The sequence below is a fragment of the Ammospiza caudacuta genome, chromosome 6, assembly GCF_027887145.1.
Source record: "Ammospiza caudacuta isolate bAmmCau1 chromosome 6, bAmmCau1.pri, whole genome shotgun sequence".
NCBI classification, from domain to species: Eukaryota; Metazoa; Chordata; class Aves; order Passeriformes; family Passerellidae; genus Ammospiza; species Ammospiza caudacuta.
The window spans coordinates 26,846,332-26,873,201 of NC_080598.1; the positions used below are offsets into that span (position 1 = coordinate 26,846,332).

The window sequence follows — 26,870 nt, forward strand, 5'->3', positions numbered from 1 at the left end:
AAAGGCTCATAGCACAGTCCTAAGGGCAGGAATTCCAGCACAGCCCAAGAGCAGTGTAGTAAATCCAGGGACAGAGATTCCAAAATATAGATCACTGGCAAAATCCACAGACTGTGACATTATGCCCTTGATCACCTACCTACTTTCATCTTCTTCCAGCTCTTGGGTTGTGGTTTTCCTTCCTTTTAAAGAAGACTTTGGGTAAGAAGAGATATAAATGCACCATTTATAGCTGAAAATCTTCCAAATGAAGGGTGGGATAAGACATTTTCTGAACCCATGTTTTTGAAGGGTACAGAATTTCCTCTTAGTCCTTTCAGGGCAATTGGAACACAAAACCTTTCATGATGGCAACTGACATAGCCACAAAACCTTTCATGATACCTGACATGGCAGGTATCCAGCTTATTGTTAACTGAAACCAGACAGGCCTTGAGGTTCTTTGATTTTCAAAAATAACTGATTACAGTCAAGTATGATTACAAAACTCTCTGAACAGTAAAGTTACCATGCAAGCTTTCCCTGAAAATATTTGATTATGCTTTTCAGGGAACTCAGAGCAGCACTCAAGAATTATGATTCTACCACACTGCTCCTGGACAACAGTTCCATGGCAGCAGAGAGAAGAAACTGGAATAGAACTTTTTCTTTCAGCTGTGTAAGTCTGGGGAAAGTCTGACATTAACCCAGAGTCCAAACTGCTCTAGACTAACCCAGAGATATGTCTGTGTAATTCAAATGAAATTTAAATTGAATTTTTAAATCAAAGGAAAGTAGGAACTTAAAAAAAAAAAAAAAAACACAAAAAACTAAACCAACAAAACAAAATAAATCCAACAACACAAACCAACATGGAAAACCATTTATTTCATCTCTATTGTCTCCAAGCAGAGCAGACCAATACAGATGAAGGGAGAAAATGCATAAGAGCAGCTGAAAAAATAGAGCTAGAAAATACAATTCTCTCTGCATTTCCAAAAGTGACAAATGTGGTGGAGTGATGCTCCATTTCCTCCCAAGGCTCTCAATCCTCAGCCCCAGGGCTGATGCAGTAGAAATCTACTGAACCCCTCCCTCCCTCCCACAACCCCATGCTACCTCCTACCAGGGTATCTTCCCAAGAACCACAGACTATCCATGCCTGTGATAGCAGCCAAGAAAAACAGCTCAGAAATTCTTTGTTCAGTGTCATCCACTTCACATTCCTGAACGCTGAGTATAAAATCCTGACTGTGGTTTTCAGTCTTGGCAAGGCTCAGTGCTGATGCAATAACGCCAACTCATGGGCACTCACCTGGCAATGCCTCAACTTAAATGCCAGCCTTATTTTGGGAAAGGCATCTTGAGGAACAGCAGGCATAACTTTCTGTGCAAGCCTGCTTCCTCCAGAGCCCTGTTACAGGGTCTGCTTAGCTGCAGTCCCTGGGCAGAAGGAACCCCTAAAAGTAGAACCAGAGGGTTAGAAGACTCCTCCAGTCCCTGCAGGATAACTGGATTAATCATCCTTCCAGGAAAGCAGGAAATGGATGCTACCTTCAGACCTCATGACAATTGAATGATGGAGTAGCTGGCACAGGAAGGCAACTTTGTAAAGAGGAATAAACAATTGCACTAAGCCTCCCTCCTTGCTGCAGTGAAACTGGTTACTAATGTAAGTTCAGGGAAAGGAAAGCTGAAAAAATTTCAGACAGCAGTTCCTGGGCAGACAGAACTGCAAGCATGAGCTCTCCAGCACTCACTGAAAAGTAGGACAGGAGCTGTCATAAAAAAGAACTGTGTCAACAGTTCAGGAATCTCTTAGGAAGTGGTGCCTCTGCTGTGGGCAGCATACCTGCCTTGCTGCTCTGACCTTAACTGCCCTCTCAAGGCACGAGTTCTCTTGGTAAGGCCCTGGGCAGACTGGAGAGCTGTACTGCTTCACAAAAGCTGTTATAAGACTGAGCCAAGTTCGTGTAAATCACACTGTGGCACCTGTTTTGTGTTCAGTAACTCTTTTAGTTCAATTAGACCTGTTTTAAAACAAATTTAAGCAAAGCTGAGTTCTACACAAGATCTAGTAATTGGGCACATCTCTGTGGCATTAAAACATCCCTGTGGAATTATGGCCTGGTCAGCCCTATGAGCTGGGATGGAGGAAAGTACTAGAAATTTTATTAATTTTTATGGGTCTCAAATTGCCAAAGATTTTATCCCAGGCATCACATAACAGAAAACTCCTCTTAAAGCATACTTATTGTCACCCTTTCAAATCCCTTTCTCACCTTACTTAAAAATATTTTCACCAGCAGTTTCAACCTTCCCATCTAAAAGCTGTCAGTATTATTTCTTATTCATTCGTCCTCAACAGATGAACTCCACTGTGAGGTAAAAACCCCAGAAATAGGCTGCCATCTACAGCATGCTCCCAAATAGTCTACACTGAACAGAGGAAAAGCTAACCAGGAGTTATCAGCTGCTGACCAGGCTGTAGTGTTCAAGCACCTCTGCCATGACAGTCTAGGGGGACTGCAGCCTGCTGGGCAGGTCTAACATGCTACACCTCAAGAAAGCTCTGAAAGACGGTGTGGGGCAGATGGTGCATGAATCAGGTCTCATGAGCAGGCTCAGAAGCATGTTCAGCTAATGGTTATGAGGAGAGGGAGCTCAGTCACAGCAGCTACATGGCTTTCCCTTCAGACATGAGCGAGCTGGTAGCTGGCAATTGAAGAAACATTTACTGATCATTTATCTGATAAACAGTTGGGCTGTGCTGGCTTCTGGAGTGGTTAGGGCTGAGGCAAGTAATCTCCAAACTGAGTCATTTAATTGTAGTGACCTACCCTAAAGTGCCTCAAGCTTTTGGCTCAATTTCAATGTAAACAAAATAGACCAAAAGAGCTGGACTGCTGAGGCCAATACTACCTTTAGGAACAAGTGGTGTCAATGAACAGCTGGAGATCAAGTTGGAAAGGGTCTCTTCCCCTCTATCTCATAGCACCATCAGCTTCTCATGGGTAGGGAGTTCCGGCTATAGCTTTGTCATGCCTGTTCTGCCTCCAGCCCTTAAAGTGGTAAGAAAAATCCTTTATCTTCATTAGCTACAGGAATCACCTCTGCTGTTTTCACGCAAGAGCTTGGGAGGTGCAGTTCCATCAGAATGGACCAAATGAAACATCATTCACTCATAGTGGAGCAGTCATTCAGTTAGTTTCTGCCCAGTGTATCTTTTGCTCCATAAAAACCAACCAAACAAAAAAAAGAACAGAAGCCCTCATGTGTGGATTTTAGCAGAACAGGGATAGGAGAGCCAGGGAATGAAGTCTTGCACAGCCAGACCTCTCTGTCACCCGCTTCTCATACTAGCAGCCAGATCTGCGCGCACACACGTGGGAAGTAATATTAGTGTTCCTTATTGCTTTGTAAAGCTCAGAGTCACTGTGGTGGCTCTGGGAGGCATCATGAGGTCTGCGCAGAGGTCACTCGGTTGTGAGCGCGAGTAGCACCATGACTGTAATGCCCGTACACAGGAGCAGAATTTGTTGCAGGGAATTCCTGGGAAAGAAACAGCAAAATTAGAAGGAGCCATAAACCAATCCCCATAGGCAGCTGCACAAAGCTCTCCAATGATTTGTTGTTTGCCTTTTCCAATTTACCACGTGGAGAACACAGCAGCTGTATGAAGTCACTAACACAGATGAGAAGACCTTCCCAGTACCCCCAGCAAAGGAGTTGTCTATAAACTGGCATGGACTTGCTCCACTCAGCTGCAAGGCCCAACTTCAGGCTTCCAAATCAATTCAAGCTGATTCAGTCATGCAGCCATTCAGATTCATGGCCTTTCACTCACGAGGAAACCAGCACTTATACAGCATGTGCACAGACACTTTAGGGACCTCATCCAGCTAACAACTACAGTTACAGAAATAAAAAAAAAGCCAACAAATTTGGCCATTCTTTTAGCACTGTCTTGGGTTTATGTTGGATTGAAGTGACTGTGTACCTCCCACTTATGCATATTCTGCCAACAACCTCTGCCAACACAAGAGGTTACCAACCCAAATTAACATTTCTCCACCAAGTTCCTACCGCCTCAGAGAGAACTGTGGAGCTGGTTTTTTGAGCACTGTTTCAGTCATAACTAACTAGGTGAACCAAGGCATCTTATTTAAACTACTAAAGTTACTTGTCTAATTACAATTAAAATAGGAGGGAACATTCAGGAGCAGATCTGGCAGCAGATCTGAGAGGGCCTTTACTGTGGAACAGCTGGATTGGACCTGCTACAGCCTTAATTAGACTGCAAGAAACTAAAATAATACACGAGGAATACCCAAACACATTGGAATATAGAGACCAGTGCAGAAGAGAGATGTCTGAGGTGGAATACAATGACAGACTATGAAATGCTGAGTGATAAAGAGAAGCAAACTATTATTTTTCTACTCACACAGCAACACATTGAAACCAAATAAAATAATCAATACACAAGAGTGTAAAAACCAAATAATAAGAAGCATCACTTAACAGTAGAGTCAAACTCTGCAAACTGCTGCCAAAAGGAGGTTGCAGAGGTGTGAATTAATGGATAGGGTCAGACAGAGAAGCATGGAAGGATAGATTCACATGTGGTTATCAGACATATACGCCTCTGTGGGGCCCTGGTTCAGACAGTCCCTACACCAGTATGTACTGGAATCTGAAAACAGACTGGGCAGTGGTGTCCATAGTGGACATGTTTCCCAGGAATTTGCTCTAGCTGGCCCTGCTGCACGCTGTGCCGGCACAATCTCTGGGACTCACCCAGGTGAAAGCTCTCTTTTACAGAGGGTCTTTTTAGTGCCACAAATGCAATAGATAGCAAGCAGTCTATTTTGATTACAGCCTTGTCCATAGGATTTGGGAGGCTGGCATTCACACACTTCCAGAAGAGGCACAGGGAAGGGTTATATCCCTGCCCCCTGGCAGCATGAATTGCTGCAGAAGAACAGGAGGGAGCACTTACCAAGGATTCTTTTCCTCCAGGAGATCAGGCACAACATTTACCAAGGCAATGTACAGAAATCCTCCAGAAGTGAAAGGGAGGATCCAGGCTACTGTTTCTCCTGCACAAATACAGAAAGCTTCAGTTATTACTGAGACAGAGCCATGGGACACAACACAGAAGGGAAAGAAGATACAGAAGGATGAAAAGCACTGCCTCCTCTCCCATTTCTACAGAGGTCCCAGGGAACCTTACCTGCTCCTTTTGGTGACTGAGCACATATTGCAAAGCAGGCTCCTAGAATTCCCCCCAGAGCTGTAGAAAGCTGCATCTTGGCTGCACTCCAGCGGTCAAAGCCAGCCCGAAGTAGGATTGCGAAGTCTCCAACCTAAGAAAACCAAGAGCTGACAGTTAATGAACTTGAATACCAAATTCCCAGTTACAAAGGTCATTCACAACAAGGCCAGTGCTTTAAGACTGTTCCTGGTTTTCAATGTTGTCAGTCTCCCAAGAGGGAGCAGCCTTCAAGAAGACAAGATGTTAACCAGACCCAGAGCTCCTCTTAGTAGATGAAGCACAATGTAATCCCCCTCACATGGCAGGATACAAAGCCCTCTCACCTCGTGTGGGATTTCATGCAGGAGAATGGCCATTGTGGTTAGGAACCCAACCTGCAGCAGAGAGAAATAGATTAGGAAACAATTCCAGTATTCTTGGATGAATCTCATCAGGTCCCATACACTTAGAGCTGGAGCAGCAGATACCCCATCAGTGCAGGGCTGACTGAGAGTTTATCATTCTCACAGTCATGGTGGTCCAGCTCAGGGAAATGGACCACCATAGTCCATCAGTATTGAAGACAAAAGCAAAAATGCAATACACATCTCTGCCTTGTCTATGTCCCAGTTTCTGAGGTGACCATCCTCATCATGTTATTTCTGGACTGTCTTTTGAGTCGATGAGGGTACATGAGCTAATCCACCCCCTAATGCCAGTACAAATGATTAATGTGTCCCCAGTTCAAAGAAGCTCTGCATCACAGGATCAGGACAGGGTTGGGCTTTACTGTAGCCTGCTTCTTCTCAGAAAATTCTAGCAAATAGGAAGGAACTCCTTGCATTTTTGGCTGTTTTGCGTGTTGTATCATACTTGAGACAAGACCTCTCCATTTCAATATACAGCTGGGCACAGAAACCTTACCTTTCTGCTAACCAGGAAGCTGGCTGCTACTGCCAGGCCATGTGTGAAGTTATCAATGGTGTTGGCCAGCAGATTGAGGTATCCACTAATCTGCAAAGAGAAGGAAGAGCCCTTGATAAAGGGAGAGATGTAAGAAGCCAAAACACCAGCTTAGACATGGGTGATGCAGTCACAATCAGATGGGAAGGACAGAGCACAATGCTTCTGCTGAAAATCTTGAACTATGTCAGTGATTCAGTAAAAACTAAATGTAATTTTTGGTTTTAGAGTAAAATAACTTTTAGGGCAGGCAAGTAGTGTCTGAGATTAGAATAATTACTGTAAGCAAATGATGAAGAGCTCTACAAACAGAAAAAGAAAGGAAAAAGAAGAAAGCCAAAATACAAGAATATATTTAATTCTAAGTTGAACCAATTTTAGGTAACACTGACTAATTTACACAGGTGACTGGCTTCAAATATGACTTGATCTTGTTTTCAAGTCATGTACTTTAATATCCAACTGTTAAATATCTCCTCTTCAAAAGCTGGCAAGAACAATGCAACAGAACAAATGCTGCTGGAATTGCTTTCTATAACTAAATAAATCTTCCAACATTGTACCAAAAAAGTTCGTGCTTGTGGGTTTGCTTTCCCTTAACAAAGAATCAAAAGAGAAGATAGTGATGACAGTCACCAAAAAACCACCTACGAGAAGCCTGGATAGCATGTATCAGCATTTACATATAAACACATTTCTTAAAATTATAAGCATAAAGCAGCTGTCATCCTCACAAGTCCATCTCCAAGTTAAAATTCCCTATCATTCTAACTAGGGTCATCTCCTGACAAAATCTGAGTATTTGACCTAAAGTAATTTACAAGGGTACCGCCCCAGCTCTTTAGTTCACAGGTTTTTGGGGTTTTTTCCATCATATTTAACAAAACCTACTGCATGTTGGTCCTGAGATACTGCACTTCACTATATGGGACTTCAGTTTAAATTATTATCAAACCAGGAGTTAGCCCATGTATCAGGCCATCTCTGGACTGCAAGAACTCCAGACACAGGGCAGTATCCAGTGAGTGGAGACACTGTCTGGAAACTGTGGAACTCTTACTTCACCACAGCATCAGATGCCAAAGTTCAGCCAGACAACCACAAGTGCTGATGGACTTCATTAGCTCCTTTTGGTCTTGTGCTCTTCCCTGTTTCTACCAGCTCTGCTTGGGGCATCTTGCTGTCATTTGTATGCCACAACTCAGGAGCCTTCTGTCAAATCTCTCTCTCCAAAGCACCACCTCTCTACAGGGCATTTTTACTGCACCATCTTGGGGCACCGTTGTAGCCTCTAAATTTTTTTAAGTGCACTCATGATTAAGTGCAAAAAATAAGAATTAAGCAAATCCTACCCCACTTTTAAGTAATAAGCTAAGTAACATCTCCACAATGAATGCAAAAAAGATCCCTGCATGCTTTTATAAGAAAGGAAACCCAAACAAATGCATGCAGGCAGACACAAAAATGGAACAGTTTTACTTCTCATTCTTCATGCTCTCATTCCTAGACAGCCAAATTTGACTAAAATTCTCCTTTTCATGTTTTTTTACATGATGGTATTTTCCCCACAGGATAATAATAATTATTCACAGAAGTTTTACACAAAAATGCTTTCCCATATCACTGTATAGAGGAAAAAATAGGCTTCATGATTAAAGCATTACGACTTTTTGTTGTCAGTGGCTTGGGCAAAAGCTGTCACTGAAAGAAGCAAAGCTTTGGAGTGCTCAGAAATAAATTGGGTTGATTTGACAGTTATGAGCCTCTGACATTTGCATTCTGTGAATCCCTAATAGGATGTTCTCGTTGCTCATAAAGAGCACAGCCAGATGAAGTGTTTATATTCATGCTTCAGAATTAATGTCACTGTGTAATAAAACATACTTTCACAAATCAACGAGGACCCCATGTATCACAGGGAGAAAGAAAGAATAAGCAAGGCAAAAGTAGTGTACACAATGTTTTTACCTGTTGAGGGAATAAGGCTGCAATGAGGGACAGAACTGATCTATGTCTGCATGCAAAGGAAACCTCCCATCTGCCATTTTCAAGCTAGGACAAATTCTAGCAGCAGCTAAAAAGCAGAAGTTCTAATATATATATGTGGACAATAGTCAACTCACTACAACTTACTAATAATCAAGTCCTGAAGGGTGACTTTGTTCATTTCAATAGTATCTTTCCCTTTTTGTTTGCTGAAGAAACAGGGGTTTCTGAGTGAACGGAAGAATCGAAATTTTGTCATGCTATGAATTTCACTCCTTCTTTCAGAGTAGCTGCTCTGCTCACTCTCAGCACCACCACTTCCCTGCAGGTACCCTGCCCAGCACACATGGTGTGGCACCCCTGTCCCCAGCTGCAGCTTTCAACAGGGCATCCCCTTGCCTTCCCCCTCTACTGTCACTGATTTTTATGGAACTTGCAGAAATCTGATCACCCTCAAGATTCCGACCTCTCCTGAACACAAGGAGAATTAATTATAGGTTCAAAAGTTATTGAAAATGAAGGGCAGAACAGATGGACAGACAGATGGAATGACTGCTTATGTTGTTGCCTAAGGAAACAGGCTAACAACGCAGGAGTATCTTGGTAGGTTTGATAATTTCCACCCTACCAGGAAGACTATTAAAATATTCAGATTAAAAGATCAGAAGGTAAAAAGTTAAAACTACACCCATTAAGTCTTAAGTTTCTAACTCATGCATATCAACAACCATCTGCAAAATTGAACAGATGTGTCAGGATTTTAAAGCTAGAAGGTTGCCTAAACCTTCCATATAACACAACTGAAAGAACCTAATTTGTGCACAAAATTGTTTGTTAACCTATCATGTACTCTGTAGAGAGTAGCTTAAACCACAGCTTGCAGCTCACAAGTCACAAAAAAATCTGCTGTCTCTAAGGCAAGTTGGGCCACTGGCAAGCTACCCTCAGTTAGAGAGTTGTCTCTAAGTTCTAGACTACTACTGATTGCTACAGCTGTAACTATTCAAATTTAGTCATTCCTCTCTGGGTATTTGTATACTCTAAGCCACCCTTGATCTGCCATGACTACAGAGCTAAACTAAAGAAAGCCACTTATCATGTATTGCAAACTTAAAATATTATTTCATCTCTTTCTGGGCTCCTTTACAAACTATTAGTAGTATTTTGCATACTTGGAACAGCACTACTGGAAAAAGCCAGATAGCTGTTTCACTACTGATATACAGAAAGAGGAACTCTCACCTCTCCTCTTACATACTATTTCCTACTCACCCATCCTTCTGGCTGTAGCACCATGAGGGAAGAATGTGTTCAGAAAATTTCCTACTGTAATCCTCATGTGTTTTTCCAATGCATTGACTAACTAGAAACGATCTCTATCTTGTAAATAGGATCTGAGGTCTCCTTCTTAATCTATTCCTTATAATTGCATGTATCAAAACCTGTTAAAAATTCAGCACTTTTTTCTGATGAAGTTACTCAGTTTAGCTGCTATCACTGACTTCATGCAGTCACAATGTGCCATTTATGTAACACAGTACCTGCAAATGTGAAGATATACTATTTTTATAAATAATAACTTGGAAACATAATAACCCAAACAGATTTGAGGGGGGCTGCATTAAACCAGCTCCTTTTGATAACATCGAATAACAGATTTTTAATACAGCTAGTATTAGCAAAGTTGATTAGAATGGGGGAGAAAGTTGTGTTTTATATACATTTGTCATGACCTTTATTAAACAACTTTATGCCTGAATAAGAGGCAGGAAAAATGTCTGGTTGATAAGAATGCATTTATCTTACATAGATCATATCAATTAGCATTAATTACATTATTATTTTTTATATTAGGACCATGTGCCCTGAGCAATTGTATCATCTATCTGTGTTTCATTTCTACTTGAAATCAGTAGTCTATAGTTCCTTATATAAACCCTTCCAAAATTAGGGCACAATGTTTCATAACCCAGTAATACTGGTGTCTTCACTACTACCACTCTAGAAACAACCACGTGGCACCTTACAGTGTTATGTACAAATTACATGAATGTGACAGATGTCAAAAATACTCAGTGACCTCAGCATAACTTTCATGTTCTGTAGGAAGAGCTATAAAGTTATAGCAAAACAAATTTAAAATAGAAAGACTGAAGAGCCTCTGCCTGACCACATATCCAGCTTTGAACTAGTTCATGAAGCACACTTTCTGTCCATAGTTACTCTCATACAATCTTGCACATTTTTTATGAGCTTTCAAACTCAAATTGCAGGTCCTCCTTCACCAAAGTGGTTGTTTACTCTCTCTCTTGTAATGCTCACCCAAAAAAGGGTTTTCCACAGTACAAAGATAGTAACATGGAACAGGAAGCAAAGCCAATGTAGAGGTTATCCACTTCCCCGTGGTGCAGGACTCTTCCTCCACCTCCAGTGCTATGAGCCTGCTGATCTCCCTTATCCCAGCACTACAGGCTGCCTGTCTGCATGCCAAGCTGATTCAAGAAGTTAAGTTAGGAGAGAAATAGACCAGGGGGTGGGAGGTGGGTGTGTGGGTGTAGACAAGCAAATTCTTTGCCTGTTTAGCTCCTTGAATAGGCTCACTGTGAGGTCAGATGAGATCCAGTGCAAAGGAAGCAATGGGAAATACAGGTTTGGAGACAGAAGTGGACAAGAAGTCCTTTTTGAAGCAGGTAAACTGATAATCTGAGAAATGGAACTTTTAAATTCTACACTGGTTAGCTTCAAGACACTTCCTAAAGGTGTCAAAACACTTCCAAAAGGTGCCTTAAAAGGAAGAGTGCAACTCAGAATCGGTACAATCCAGGCAGTGGAGAACAGAGAAATCATGGTGCAAAAAATTAAGCAAATAAAGACATATTAACTGTAAAATATAGAGTAATAAAACATGAAATTCTGTATTTTGGTAACAGAATTCAGCCCAAATGCACATCATCATACTTGTGCCTTTATAATATTGATTTTTCCTCTTCCACATAAGCTGCAGTGCAGATTTTCTCCAAGTCTGCTATTTCTTCCCTGCTGTGACCAGGACACACCTTGACAGAGTAAAATTAAGCACAACTCAAATGCCGAGTTCCCCACTCAAGCACAGTCTTTCCACAGACAATTCCTGACTAAGAAGTGAAGGTGAGTTTGTGTGCCTCTTACCTTGATTCTGTTGTTTTTTGGACCAGACTGGAGAGAAGAGCCATTACACTGAGCTCGTGCTCTTTGGGACTGACAGGACCCCTTGGGCAGGGGGCAGCCACTTCCATTGGGAATCTTTCCAGATGGTGCTTTGGAATCACAGTCCTAAATTAGGGGAAACAAACTTGTCACTGATTTTTTTTTCAGTGATAAATGAGCATGAATCAGGATCAGAAAACCAGCCTTCACCCTTAATCCTTTTGTCCTTACAATGTGACTCAGCAGGTTTGACACCCCAGTTTAATAACAACTGCCAGAACTGAGACAGATTCAGAGACCATTGTGACATCTGCCCTGAAAGATAACAAGAGCTAACACCTCTCAATCCTCAAGAGAAATAGAAAGGGGAGGAATTGGAGTCACAGTCCCTTGGCATGAGCCAAGTTCCACTAGAAAGATAAGGGACTGAGCCTGTGCCTCCTGATAGTAGCTGCTGCCCAGAGAAATACAACTCCACCTGGGCAGGAGATGGGGAAAAGAGTCTTGCTCTCCCCAGTGCATCAGAACAACTAAGCCTACAGAATTATTCTATAGCTGGGATCATCACCTTCCAAACAACAAAATATTTATCTAGGATTTCAGCCTCTCTCTAAATGAGAAGATGAAGTTCCTTTCAGGCATTGAAGTCTCACATTGAGTCAAAGTTTACACCTAATTGCTCTTATGTAGTGCCTGACCTACAGGTTCACCTCTCAAAAGTCATGGCACAGCAAGGACTGAACAGTCTAAAGGAGCTGCAACTAGGAGTTGTGCAGATCTCTGAAGACTAGGTATTCTCCTCTGTCCTGGAATTATCCTCTGCTACCTCATCTACATCTCCCCTTTGCAGCTGGGTGACTCCTTTGAACTTAGGATTACCTGGCCAGTCACAAATTCCTTCTACCACAAAAAGTCACCCAAACACCTGGTCCAGGACATAACCAAGAAGAAACATCTTCAAGAAGGCTGGCCTTTGTCCTGACTGAGGATCCAGAAAGAGAATGAGTCACGATGGGTCCATGGAACATGTATCAGCAAACTGTCACCCCTCAAAGCTTACTTGAGCAAAAGTCTGGTTTGCAGAGTGCTACAGCTCCCAGCCCCCACAGAACAGGAGCTCTCTTTTACACTTACCACATAAAGAACAAAACCAAACCAGAAGTGAGAAATCTCAGTTAAAACCACAAAACAAAAGCCTGAAGATGAAATCTACTCCTACGGACCAGTGGCAAAGAAGTGGCAAAAATCTCCCAAAGGGCAATGACAAGGTACTCACAGCTACAGGATAATTCCTGACACTGCCAGATAGGGCAGATGAGGTATTTAGTACAGAGCTTCAAATATAAGAGTACTCCCCTGCCTTAGGCTGCTAACTTACCACACCAGGATACTCCTCCTCTTTCTCTAGGAAGATCTTCTCTAGCACCAGGAAGGTCAGGAAACCAATGATCACCCAGAGACCCAGAAGCTTCTGCTGCTGAAAGCTCTGCCCTTCTCCTGCAGGACAAAAGAGAAATCTTCATGTCTCTATTAAATACATAGCTTTTCACACATTTCCAAGGAAAAAAAAAAAAAAAGACAGTGGAAAAACTCCCTGTGAGGTAGGAGGAGTAAACACATCTCAAAACAGATTAGTTTAACTTGCCCATTCTTGATCTAACAGATCTCATCATCTCAAGACCCTCAGAGTGAGAGCTACCATCCCTTTTTCCACATCAGCTCAACCCAGAATATTTCCTGACAACACTGGAATTTCCCTGAGCTCCAGAGGCAAGTGAATATTACATCAACAAAAATCCAGCAGCTGTACCTACTGAGAAGCAAGCCCTGACATGAATTCTGCCATTAGTGGAGTTAGAAACTCACCTTCCCCTTTCTGCCACACCTCAGCAAGTTATTAAGCCCAAAGCTACAAACTTTCTTTTCAATTACAGCCAAGCTTGTGAGATAACAATTCATTCAGTCTCACTGCCAGAATTGGAAACTGCATTGCAATGGAAGAACAGAACGACTCTGTACCAGGACTTGCATGGGTCAAGGAAACCTTTACACTTCAGGACAGTCTGGCAGAAGCAAACAAGCTTGAGCAGGAGGACAGAGTAATTTGGGAACTACTGTAGAAAGGGTGAAAAAAAGTACGGGAGGTTTTGCTACTGCTGTGATGAAGAAGAGCACTAAAGACCTGGCAGATTTGAAACCCCAGGACATAGGTGCAAGAAAGTCTGGGAAACCCAGGGCATCATCTTCCCTCTCTCACATTTTCAGCAGGAAAATGACTTCTTGGTTTCTCAACAGGTGGGATGCAGCAGCACTTGCCTTCTATGATATCAATTTGCTGAAGCAGACAGCAAACACTATAGGTTTCAGCATACAAACATTATAGGTTTCAGCAACCCTGGCTATTTGAGGGATGAGGGAGCTACACTGATCCCAAAAGTTCTATACCAACTCAGTGTTTAGTTTGCTGGCAAACACAACTTTCTGAGACCTCCATTTACTTCTTCCTCCCCTGCCTCATCCTCCAATCTTAATGGTGGCACTGTAGACAATGTTCCATGATTTGTCATGGAGCAAAGACTGCAACATATAAGCTCCCATAAATCAAAGCATCCAATAGAGGGACGGGCCCCAGTTAGTGCCAAGAAAGAGGTTCTAGGAGTAACACTGTCATAGGGACAGATTTGTAAAAAAGGTGCACCCAATCCCCAACTAAGATGGTGAACATGTTCATGTACCACACCACATACACAACCATAACCTCCCATCAGCTTAAAGAAGCATTCTCTTTCCTTACAGAAGGAACAAAGGAAAATCAACAGAGATTTACAGGAGTCCAAGACATGATAGGAAAACTCAATAAACAAGAAAACCATTCTAAGGTACTAAACATAAAGAAACCATGGCAAACTGAGGAAGCCTCTAATTTCAAAGTCTTTGGAGGATTGCTGAATACAAAAATGAAGTATTACACGTGTGGGTTTTTATTCTCATATCATTCCTTAGGCATTTGCTTTTATATATTACTTGAAAAAGGATACCAGCCTAGACCAGTTTTTGGGCTGACCCAGACTGGCTGGTCTTGGGCTTTCAAGGCAGAACAGACTCAAAATAGGCACAGCACAAGCTGCTTCCAGGTACATAAGGCTCTCATACCTGTTGTTGCACTGCATGTGTAGGCCCAGGCTTCAGGAAGCAGGTGGAGAAACACATTTCCCAGCAGTCCACCAATTGCAAAACTCAACAACTGCTTCAAACGCTGTGACCCAGCTAAAAAAAGAAACAAGAAGAAAAAACCTGATCACTACTCAGCTAGGAACCAAGACATCTCCAGCTGAGATTTTGCATGAAGAAACCCAAACTGGAAGCATCTGCAAAGCAAGCTTTAGAAAGAGAGAGCACAAACCAAATGGAGTGCAAGAAAAAGCCCTGGCAGCACTTGGTTGGGACAGTAGTGTGTGGGTCCTGAATCAAGCAGGGTGGAAAACAGTACTCTTTGTACAAGCTCAATCCAGGGCTTACATTTGTCAAAGGACTCCCTTTCAAATTCACAGGTTCATTAAATTCATTAAAGCACCAAACCCAGTCTTTTTATTTTAGAGAACAACATTTCTGTGACAAGGTCCTGTTCACCACTGTGCTGCTGTCACATCCCAGGACATTTGGCTTCAGAAAGGCCAACGCAGCTGGCAGATTCACCTTCGGAGCGTAGCGCAGCTCCCGTCTCAAGGGGGATCACCAGCAAGGGGAAGACCCCACTCAGCCCCACCATGAAGGAACCGATGAGGGAACAGATCCAAGCATCCAGCCGCTCGCTGCTCAACAGGTGTCCCCAAGAGTCTGTCTCCTTGTCACACACAGAACCAGAACTGGCAGCAACATGACTCCTCGGGAGCTGCTGAGCTTCACAGGCCGCGATCAGCAACAAGGAGAGCGTCCCATCAAACAGGAGTTTTTGTTTTGTCATTGCTGAGTGGTCTCAGCCGGGCTGGCCAATCTCTGAAAAGATAAGGGGAAAGAAGATGTGAAAACATGTTCAACCCTCTGTTCCACCATCCCAGACGAAAAGCCTTGGCCACACCACACCCTCCCTTCAGTGTCTTAGCACAGATATGAATACCCATAAGGAACACCTGAAACTCTTCTTGATTTCAACACAGCACTAAAGGGCAGAAAGGCTGTTTGACAATGGGGCATGAAACTGAGACATCTGGGGAAAGCATCAGGCTTTCACTATTTCCCTTCAGATGGGCTGGACAAGGACTCCAGGTACCCTTGTTCCTGCCCTTCAGTATCCCAAGGCTTCAGCAAAAGGTATTGACCAGAGGCACTACCAGGTAAGTCTTCTCTTTGGCATGGAACAGCACCCCTGTAACAAATTAGGATGCAAGACAGGCAACATAACAGAGGTCTGTAAACTCATGAGTGGTGAAAAGATGGGGAAGAGGATAGATTATTCACCATCTCATCAGACACAAGTGCATCCATCCATATTGAGCCAGTGAGGGTCAGCTTCAAAATAAACAAATATGACCCTTCACCAGTAGGTAAGTTGTGAGATAGTGCTTCTCCAAAAATGATGAAAAATTTTACATGCACTCATCTAAAGACAGAACAAGTACTAGAAAGACAAATCTATTTATGGTTAAGGGTTAAACAGATCACATTAGACTCAGAAATTCCCTGATATGACAGGAGTGGGAGAATGGAAGTGTTCTTGAAAAATACCATATCTACTTGTCCTGATTTTATCCTTTTGTAGAAGAATACTGGATTAGATGGTCTCTTAGTCAAAATCAGCACAGCTGTTAGTAAGACCTCTGCAGTCAAACGAAAACTGGAGAAGAGGGCATGTTAGAAGAGAAAAATAAAGATAATTACAGTCATTGACAAAGAGGGAAAGAAAGCAAATGATGTAAACGCGGAAGTACAAATGTTCCTTCAATCTCCAGAAGAAAAAGTGAAACATGACAAGCAAAAATAATTTGGAAATGGGAGGAAAGGGTGGGTTAGAAAAAGACAGACCTAACTAATGTTCCCAAAACAGCTCGAGAGGTAAAAACAGCATTCACCCAAAAGCATGTAAGAAACCAGTCTAATCTCTGAAGCATCAGTGACCATCTTTGAAAATTTACAGGAGTATGGGAAGGCCACAAGAAGGCTGGAGAAGCATCATGCCTCACCTACCTTTACAAAAGCAAAAAAAAAGGTGGGAGAAGTTACACACCAGTAACTTCAATCCTCTGAAGGACTCTTGATCAAATTAAATGATCAGTTGGTAGTTACCTATAAGATAAGAAATTGATCAAGATATCAGAGCATTAAGTAACAGCCAGATAGAAAGGAACCTGAAACTCTCAAGATGAAATTCAGGATGCTGGAGCCAATCTAAGGCCGTGGATGAAAAGGGCAGTGTTGCCCCTTGTCCCCCCCTCCTTCCTGAAGCATCACCTCTCCATGCTTACACCAGACTCCACCAGTGAGCGGCATCAGAACAAATTGAGCAGGAAAAACTGCTTTTTTAAACTCATGGCCCATTGCCACTTTCAGTCCCTGAATAAAAACACTGCAGGAGGAAGGCCAAGCTGCAATCAAAAAGAAATTAAGGGACAGGGTCCCATGGCTTCTCTGAAGGAGCACACCAATCTCCAAGCACAGTGACCATCAGGAGCAGGGATGCAAGGAGGAGTCAGTGAAGACACAGACTTGGCTAGGTGAACAAGGACCACTAAAGCTATCACTTTTCTCTTACAACAAAAAAAACTAAAATCCCTCAACACAGCAAGTTCAAACCAGCTCAGGATTTTAGGGCATCTTATTGCAGTGTTTTGATCTGGCTGCAGGAACCCCACACTTACCTACAACCTACTATCAAATTTCAGCAAGGATCAGTAAAAAACAGTACACTAAGGGCTGGGGAGGCAGGTGTGAAATCGAATGCAAATGACAGAACAGTAACTGCAACATGCCATAAAGAAAAAGCACACACTGATTGAGAAATTAATTCCAAGCCAGCAGGCTTATGTTGCTACAAAAAGGGTAAAAGTTATCCTGGGACATAGTAGGAGTCACACTGTAGGTGTCACATAGGTGAGTGAGTCTTTAGCCAACAGACCACATCCAGCCCCACATATTCTTCCTCATAAAACACATGCAAAAATCTGAGACACTGCAGTGGAAAGTAACAAAAACTAGAGTGGAGAGAGCATGACCTGGAAAAACAACCAAAGGACCTGGGTGTGTTTAGTCTTAAAAAGATAACACCAAAGGAACAGAACAGCCTGCATACATTAAGAGTCACAAGAAAGGGGGAAAGTACTCAACTATTCGTCCACATCAGTTCAAATGGTAAACAAGATATGCCTGAAGATGTAGAAACAAACATATATAGTTCCAAACTGGGGATATACTGAAACTGATTATCTAGGATGCAGAATTTCCACTATTATCTGCACTATTTTCTGTTTGGGGTTTGTTTTGGTTTTGTTTGTTTGTTTTTGTTTGGCTTTTTAATTTTGATTTTGAGAAAAAGAAACAGTTGATGCAGATACCATTTCATTGCAAAGATTAGATCCCTTCTTTGAAGTCCTTCAGGCCTCCACCCCTTCCAACCCTGCAGTGGGCCTGATGGATGTCCTCATCTTTTATGATTGGATTAGACCTATAAAATGACTGAGAACTTTGTGAGGAATACACCAAAAATAAATCAGAATAAATACAACTGTACATGCCTATGAAGAAGCAACACACACACAGAGCTCAGCAGTGATGGGAAGCAGCACAAATCTCTTCTGTAACATTTCACAGCTTTTGAGAATCAATCTGGAAAAGTAAACACTGCAACTGATTCAACAGGTCGATTTCTTGCATTTCATTCTCCACACTCACAACCCACAAAAGCCTCAAGGGACACCTGAAAGGGTCTCAGAGACTGAGATGCAGTAGCACACAGGACAAAGGTTATGTCCAGGACTCTGAAAAAGGTTTGCATACTTGGCTTCATGTTGTTCTTCCAGCCTCAGAAGGGATCAGGTTCCACAAAAAGGGGATGGTGGTGGAAAACAAATGGGTATAAAGTGCAGAAAACTGATTCCCCTAACTCACATTACAGTGTTGGTTCAACTTCTGTGGTCCACAGGTCTTTATTCTGCTGTTACTCACGTGAGGAAAAAGCAGCACATTTCTTTATTCCTGTGCAGCCAGACCATCACTACATCATGCCTCAGGAACAACCCCATATCTCATGCAATAAATTCCTTATGTTTATAAAACATCTATGAGAAACTTAAGCGTATTGTTCAGGACACACCTGAACTGCTCTTTGCGTCCAACTAACTGTTTAGAGCATATTCCCAGCATTTCCTTATTCCTAACACATCATAACCACTTGCTTAAAAAAAATAAAAAAAAAAGCAGCACTTTTTATCTCTACAAGCTTCTTGCTTCTTCATCTCATTAGAACATTAGCAAAGTCTCTAAATTCAAACATTCAAACTGGTTACCCCTATTTAAGAGGAAGAAAATAAGCAGTGAAGATGTAGTCATAGGAAAAAAACCTGCTCTAGAGGAAAATAATACCCTGTCAAAACAGTTGCAAAGGGTGGAAGAAGTCTATATCTACCCTTAATTTTAGACAACAACATCTGTTTCAGGAACGCAGTCAGAGAATGTCTTGAGAAATTTCTAGAGAAAGCAGGCTCTCAGAGACATCCATGGTCACAAGGCAGAGACACAAACAGGTTTAGAGATGTGTTTTCTCAAGTAGGGTTTATCACGTACTTAAGAGCATGCAACTCTGGGAGAAAAATAGCCAGCAGGTCATTTATGTATCAGGTTTGACAATTCTCTGTCTGGGATCACAGCTCCCAGCTGTGCCTGATTCACAGCCTGGTGACCATGACCGCGGGCAGCACCCTCCAGAGCACCACGTGTCTGAGCATTCAGGTCTGCTCAGCTCATCCTGCAACAGCCTCAGGACTGGAATAACCATTAGGTTTTTCCCAGCCCAGAAAGAACAAGTGAATGAGAATTTGCCATTTACATGCTCCTGAGCAGGGGCAGAGGAAGCTCCACACCAAGCCCGGAGATCCATGAGGCTCCCAGGGCCTCCCTACCTCCCAGTGCTCACTGAACTTCTCTGAAGCAGGCAGTGACTGAGAAAACATGGACAAAATTAAAATGCCAAGGCAAAAACCTACTGGAAAAGAGAAAATGAAACACTGACATGATGACCATGCTTCTATCTATTACTCTCTTCCTCAACATTCTCCTTTCTCAGACCACACAATTTCTTCTCTCAGCGCAGTTGCTCACTGCCACATAATAACACTACAGATGTTGTTGAAAGGAAAAAAATTAAAAGAAAATGCTTTTCTTACCAGTGTTTTCCCTGGAAGCCAGTTGCCTGGTATTACAGTTGCAAAAGAGCATGGAATGGAAAAAAGTTTTTTTTCCAGGGAGGAAGCATAATTTTCAGCCAAAAAAACTCTGCATGAGCCACCTCCCTCCATTAGCCCCGTGGAGAGTTTTGAATTCCTCCTGGAAACCCTGACCTCGGCAGAAGCACAAAAGGTCTCCAGTACTCCCTGAGCACTCCCTTCTCTCTGAATCACTGCCCATCTCTAAGGAATGCACTGCTCTGGTGGGACCCTTCCCTTTTGCCCCATCCCTCTCATAAAAAACCACTCTGCACAGACTAGACTCACATTTCTGCAAATGACAGCGTGCGCAGCTAAAAGTTGGGGATGCACAGGATTACAAACAATGGGTCGCAGATCAGAAGAGATTACAGACCCGGGGCAAACCTCCGAGCTGCCAAGGAAGGCATTTAAAACCGACTGAACACTAACGGAGTTCGGGAGACTGCGACTCCTTCCCCATTCTGCATCCTTTCATCCCTAGGATGAGAGGGAAGTTTGAGGACCAGGCAATGGCCTTCATTCCCTCTGGGCTAGCTGGGACGTGTCTCCTCCCAGCCCGCTCTCCGTGCAGCCCGAAGCACAGGCCGGGCAGACCGGCCCGCTCCCGCTGCCCTCGCCCGGGCCGGGCTCCGGCCCCGCTCTCACCGCAGGGATTGACGCGGCGGGCCCGCTCGTGTCACCGTCTGTCTGTCACATCGCGGCGGACGGGACACACAGCGCGGGTTTTCCATTAGAGGAACGCTGAGCGATGCAAACCGAGACGTGCTTGCCGCGGGCCGAATTAGTAATGAGCGCTGCTCCCGCACCTTTCTGGAGCGGCACACCGGCTGCGGCCCGGGGTCCCTGTGCCAGACCCGGCCCTCCCGCTCCGCGGTCCCGCGGGGCAGCCCCCGCGCCGAGACCTTCCCGCGGCATCGGCTGCCAGAGGAGGGACTTCCAAAACTTTCTCGGCTGCGTCCCGCGGGGACGGCGCTCGCAGCCCCGGGCACGTCCGCAGCGGCAGCCGCCCGGCGCCGCTCCCCCGGCGAGCTGCGGCAAAGGCGGGTGCGAGGCGGGACGCGGCCCCGGGAGCCCGGGGCAGCCGCGGGCCCGGAGCGGGCGGCGCGCAGCCCACGGTCCCGCCGGGCCGGGGCACCTCTGCCGGCAGCAGCGGCCCCGCCAGGCGCTCCCCGCCACGTCTTTCCCAAAGTTGTCCCTCGCTCGGCCGGGCCGGACCCCTCCAGAGCCGGGCTCGGCTGCGCTGCGTGTGGCGCTGCCCGTCCCCGCTCACCCCGTCCCGCCGGCCGAGGCTGAGCCGCGCTGCCGCACCCGGCCCCGCCGTCCCCCCTCGCACCGCAGCTGCGGCCGGCCTGGCCCGGCCACCCCCGCCCCCGGCTGCGCCCCCGGGCCGCCCGCCGCAGTTACCGTGCGCCACCGCCGCCGTGCCCCGGGCCGCCGCTGCCATCCAGCCGCGGCTCGGCGCGGGCCTGCCCCGCCCGGCGGCCCCTCGGCTCCGCCTCCGCCGGCCGGCCACGTCGGTCCCGGCCTCCTCGGCTCCAGCGCCGCCGCCCCGCCGGGCACCCGCCGCCGCTGCCGCCGTGCTGCGCTTCCGGGCGCGCCGCTGTGTCCGGCCGGGCCGGCGGGGCGGGAGCGGGAGCGGGGCTGCCCACGGGCACGGCCGAACAAAGCGCTGGGAACGGCTCCTCGCGGCGCGCTATTTGTGCACATCGCCGGCGCGGGCTGCGGGGACACGCGTGCTGTGCGAGACCCCGACTTCTGGAACGTGCTTGCTGAGATTTATTTTTTCTTTATTTTTTAATCTCCCTAAATGGATTATAAATTCTTTGGGCTGCAGATGTCTAGAGACAAGCACAGTGTGAAACCGGGGTTTGAGCAGAACTTCTGGAAGCTGTTAAAGCAGAAGAAGATGTGGCTGAGGACTGAGCCTCGAAATGCTTTTGAAAGATACAATGACTTTTAAACAAATTTGCTTCCTCCTCACAGGTTCACTGCAACCTTCACGATAAATTGTGACCCACCAGAGCTCCTTAAGCACTGTTAGTGGTGAAGGTTACCCACTGTTCTTGCAGAGATTTGCAGAAACTGCGTGTGCTTAGGAAACTAGGTCAGAAGAGAATAAAGATTTACCTTTATACAAGCCAAGCTAGGTTGGACCTGTGTTGTTTCCAATGCAGACACTTTCCAGAATGTACTGATGTGCTTTTAAGTTCCATCTCCTACCATTTTTCCTGAGACACAGAACTTATTCTCGTTCCAGACTTCAGAATGAATCCTATTTCCCAAGAAGGCAGTGCTGATGTTGGTGCTTCTCGCTACGGTTTCACCCGATCTCATTACATCACACCAATGTCATGCCCTGGAGCAGGAGTTAGGAATTAAGTCAGCCGCAGTCGCCTGCAATGGTTTAGCGGCTCTTCCTACATTCGTGTAAGAGCAGCACAGTCCCACAGGCTGCTGAGCTGCAAATGCAGTTAGAGATAAGTTGTATCGTTCCTACTTACAAGCAGAACGTTGATATAGGAAGCCGAATTCTGAAAGCAAACTTTTAAGATAAAGATAAACTTTTGCTCTCAAATTGTACAATTTATAGGTTTGGAGTTTCACAGCTGCCTTCCTACTGCTATCCTCAGCCTTCCTGAGCCTTGCTCCAGTGACACAGTTCTCTGTGCTGATGGATCATAGCTGTTATTATCACAGTTACAACAGGCACCCCCTCAGATAAACCAAACCACACAGGGAATTTCAACCGTTGCAAGCAGTAGGGGTACCATGGTCTCAGTGAAATGAGTGGGAGTTTGCTTTTGACTCCAGTGATGCAGGAATTCACTCCAAGGCTCTCCGTTTTTATGACATCCTGCTGTAAGTCAGCACAGGAAGTATTCTGGATTAAATGTTCGCTCTGTACCTCATGTCATCAGGTGTCAGCTGCTGTGCATCAAATGGAGCTGTTACACTGTTGGTGGCTGTGCAGTGAAATTTTCAGTGACAGTCTAGAGATCCATATGAAAATATTTGGGATCTGGGACCTTCTCCTGACTCCCCCAAGCCGCAGAATCACTTCAATATAATTTATCTGAAAATTACTTTTAAGATTCTGTATTCTCTACTGAATTATTTCCCCAGCTGAGGGTAAAAAATCCCAACAGATCACTTTTAAAGGTAGACTAGCAAAACAGTCACTATATATTCAGTTCTCTTTGACTTGTAACTGATGCTCTTGCCTCCCTAATGTCCTTACCAGAGTGTCTCCAATGCTTACCCTTATTTACAACCTCTGTAGTCTTCTTGTATTGTTCTTGCAGGAGTGGGACAATGATGGAACTGAGGGAGCTTTCCAGAAGAGAGTTAAAAACAAAAAAAGTAAACCCATTACAGTTCAGTGGTACCATGAAGGCAGAGACATGGGATACACCTCATGCACAGCCCCAAAAGGCTGCTATGCTGTGCATCCACAAAAGGCAAGAGATAGCAGTGGAGCACGGCACGTACATTGGTTACTGAAAAATTAAGTCACTCAAAAGTATTAGTCATTAATGACAAGTGCTACATACGCATTTATTATTATTATTATTATTATTATTATTATTATTATTATTATTATTATTATTATTATCTTTTAAAGTTCTACATTAATTGATAAAGGAGTATATTATTAGCTGCGTCACCCATATGAAAAATCCGTTTACAGTATTTCGGCTGAAAAAAACCCAAAAAGGTTAATAGCTATAAAAGGAAGGGCGGAGAATCAGTTTTTCCCGCTGTCCCGGCCGGTTCCCGGGAGTGCTGCCCGCAGCCCGGGAGCGCACCGAGCCCCGCGGCTGCAGTGGCGCGGGGGCCCCGCGCGGCGGCGCTGCCCGCCCGCCCAACGGCACCGCCGGGAGGCGCGGGCCGGGCCCGGAGCGGCCTCGGAGGGAGCGGGGAAACCCGCCCACAGGGAAGCGGGTGTGGCCCGGTGGGTGGGAGCCCGTCTGTGGGACACGAGCAGCTGCAGCTGTGTGAGGCACCTGAACGCCGCGCGGAGCTCAGGGCACCTGCCCGGCGCCGCGGTTGGCCCTGGGCGCGGCACCGGCCCCGGCAGTGTCCGGCGGGCGCGGGGCGGCAGCGCCGGTGGCCTGTACCCGCGAACGCGCCGCGTTGTGCTGGCAGGACACGAACAGCCCGAGCTCAGGGATGGTGTCACCTTCCCCCGGTCACTCCGGCGCCATGGGAGGCTTTCCTTTAGCCAGGCACAGCCTCGAGTGTCTCAGAAAGCGTGGCAGGCTTCTGCTCTGGCTGAGGGACGGGGCCCTGCAGAGGAGGCTGGCTCCCTGGCCACTGGAGGGGAGTCTGCGCCTTCCCCAGAAAGACATTTTGACAGCTAAATTTCCACCACAAAACTTGCTAATAAAGGGGTCAGAGTGGCTTAGTAAATTCATGCTTCCTCACACCTAATAGTACTCTCTATACTCGGTCCTCAGGACCTTCTAAAACATACTTTTTCTTGTGGTACAGTAAGAAGCTCACTTTTGTAAAAGGGTGGGGCCTGAGCACTGCCCTGAAACTGCACTTGCTACAGAGAAAATGTACCAGAGTCCCAGCAAAATCTCTGGAGAGACCACATCAAAACATCTCTGGAAGGCCTGCATGTGGAGGACTCGATATGAACCTAATGTTTTCTATGATCCTCTGATTCAGAAAACAAACAGTATCGAGGGTTAAGTGAATCAGAGGGAGCCCTCAAAGTACGTGAAAGGAGCTGTGAGGCCCCAGCAGAGGCATTTTTGCCCACTGTTTGGTGGGGCCAAAGGCAGTAACACTGTTGCCTGGAAGTCCTGCTCTGACTCATCCCAGGAGACATTTCTGCAAGGCACGGCAGAAAAGGAGAAGTGACTGCTGAGCCCTGAAGGGGGGTGGGGAGGGGAGCTGGCCCCATGGAAGCTCAGAACAGGGAATTTTAGCCTTACTCATCATATTATTTTTGTATTTGGGTTTTCAGATGTAAAGCTCAGTATTTCTGTCAGCATATTAACTCTGTGTGCGCCTCAAGTTTGTCCACTCGCTTCAGTGACTCCTTTTATGCCTGATTCCATGCACAGACACACAACTTCCAGCTGGGAGCTCAGTCTGACTACCCTTTACTGGTGTTTGTAAGGACTAATTGAGCTGCCTGGTCAGTGCTGTTTAATCTGGGCAGAACTCAGTGCCATTCTGGAGGAAGAAGAAAAAAGATGGGCTTGGTCTGGGAAAGAGAAAGCCAGAAAGCAGGTTAGGGCAGATGAGTGAAATTTGGCCGATGAGAAAGATGTGGCAGATGAGAAAATATGAACAATAGACAATTTTCAAAAGTTAGAATGGAGATTCATGCCGATTTACCTGATCTTGACAAGTGTAAGCAAGAAATATAAGGGAAATCATGGAAAACAAGCAGTGCTGGAAGGTCTAGCAGAATCTTAACCTCTAGCAGAAGACTAGCATGTGTTTGTTCCTCACTAGAGTTTCAGAGTTAAATAGCGAGGTCACAATACTATCCCACCAAACTGGGTATGTGTTTTGTGTTTGATACAGAGTCATCTTTGTCTTAGCTCTAAATGTAGTTAATGCTGGGTTCTGACCATGAAAGAAGGTTTCCTTATGTTTTTCAGTGCTCAGTAATGAAAAACCTGATTTCTATGACCTAGCACAGCTTCATGTCTCCAGGGTAGAGAGCCAGCTCTGGTTCCTGCCCTTCAGCTGGCAGAGGACAGGCTGCAGTTGCATATGCACGTTTCAGTATCAGTGCTGCAGGCACACACATACTTCATAAGCAACATTCACACTTCCAGGCTCTGCACAGCATGTGATCTACATCCCTCCCTAGGGAGGGCCGTGTTCTGCACGCTGGTGCCAAGATTCACACTCTCAGCTACTGCGAGTAGTGAGGCCTGTGCTGACACTCAGAGCTCCTGACTGTAAGTGGAGGAGCCATCACTTGGCAGAGCTTTAAGAGCAGTGGTTGTAAGGCTTGGTGTGAAGAGAAGGTTTAAGTATCAGGCCTCTGTAATGAAGGGGTTGGTTGTAATGAAGGATCTCCAAAGCTACTACTATGGTTCAGAACAATGCCTACCTCAAGCTAGCAGAGACAGAATAACATTTCCCAGCTTCTTAAATTCAAGAGGATCCATTATTAGCACTGACCACTCAAAATTTAAGTGCAGTTATTGCAGCCTAGACCAATTTTCTTCTACTGAGGAAGTCACAACAGTGTAGAGGTCAGGGGTTTACAGTGTCCTTCCAGACTCTTGATGAATCTATGCTGTCTCCATTTGGGTAAAACACAGAACTACTCAGGTTTGCAGACTGGTATGAGTAGCTCTGTAAGAAGACCAAGGAGAACATCTCCTGCTGTGTTTCAGTCTGACATCCTGCATTATGAAATTAAGTTCTCAAAGACAGAAGAAAACTGTGAGATCAGGGTTTTTCCATTTCTGTTTGTCTAAGGTGACAGAAGTTGTATAAAGCTGGCACTAAAAAAAGTGCAATTGATAGCTAAGTTCATCCGAGGCACTCAAAGTAGGTGGGGGAAGCCCTTTTTTTTTTTTCTTTTCTGGTTGACAAAGAAGCCCAGACTGAAGTAATAGTGGGAGTGTCACAGGCAAGACTGAAACTTAGTGGCAGACATTATGGAGCAGGATTCAGAAGAATAATAGCAAAGGGAATTGTCACTGAATCACAACTAACATCTGTAAGAACATGTTACCCAGTAATCTGAAGAAATTTGATGTTTTGGTTAAACAGAACAATCCACATGCAACATCAAGATGAGAAATCCAGTACACAGCAATGTTTTCCTGGTGCTAGGATCAATGATAGAAATGTCTAAGCATGAGTCAATTTAGCAAGGAATCAACAGGTCTGATAGAAGAAGGAAACAAGCACCTTGGGGCAAGAAAGATTGTGAGAGTCCAACACAAAGTAAACCTTAGGAGGAGAAAATTGGCATGAAGGCATAGCATCTCAAAAATAAGGTCTGTAAAACAGGTCTTAGTTGGATAGAGGTGATATCAGGTACAATAGTGATAAAGATAGCTGAGGAGAGTTATGAGACACAATACTGCTAAATCCCT

At 44.9% G+C, this 26,870-nt stretch overlaps 1 protein-coding gene across 4 annotated transcripts; it reads right to left on the bottom strand.

Annotated features, from left to right (window-relative positions):
• Positions 1 to 1,065: 1,065 nt before the first annotated feature.
• Positions 1,066 to 22,016, bottom strand: SLC39A13 (solute carrier family 39 member 13). 4 transcript variants are annotated; one of them, XM_058806743.1, is made up of 11 exons: positions 21,193 to 21,256; positions 16,556 to 16,654; positions 15,068 to 15,367; positions 14,525 to 14,638; positions 12,750 to 12,868; positions 11,354 to 11,497; positions 6,161 to 6,250; positions 5,581 to 5,631; positions 5,216 to 5,348; positions 4,982 to 5,081; positions 1,066 to 3,531 (listed from the first exon to the last, which is right to left on the bottom strand). In XM_058806743.1, the coding sequence occupies exons 3-11, from the start codon at positions 15,333 to 15,335 to the stop codon at positions 3,456 to 3,458; spliced, it is 1,095 nt and encodes a 364-aa protein (XP_058662726.1). In that variant the 5' UTR covers positions 15,336 to 15,367; positions 16,556 to 16,654; positions 21,193 to 21,256; the 3' UTR covers positions 1,066 to 3,455. The 4 variants fall into 4 exon arrangements, with proteins under 4 accessions (XP_058662726.1, XP_058662727.1, XP_058662729.1 ...); XM_058806744.1 differs by lacking the exon at positions 21,193 to 21,256 and adding an exon at positions 17,920 to 18,062; XM_058806746.1 differs by lacking the exons at positions 16,556 to 16,654; positions 21,193 to 21,256 and adding an exon at positions 21,916 to 22,016.
• Between the last annotated feature and the right edge of the window lie 4,854 nt (positions 22,017 to 26,870).

Bases quoted from the DNA above. Each gene is read 5' to 3' on its own strand.
- SLC39A13 (XM_058806746.1), bottom strand. From the start codon at position 15,335: ATGACAAAACAAAAACTCCTGTTTGATGGGACGCTCTCCTTGTTGCTG. The intron at 14,639-15,067 runs GTGAATCTGCCA...TTCTTTTTTTAG, and splicing joins AGCTGCGCTACGCTCCGAAG to CTGGGTCACAGCGTTTGAAG. The intron at 5,082-5,215 runs GTAAGGTTCCCT...GTATTTGTGCAG, and splicing joins TCAGTCACCAAAAGGAGCAG to GAGAAACAGTAGCCTGGATC.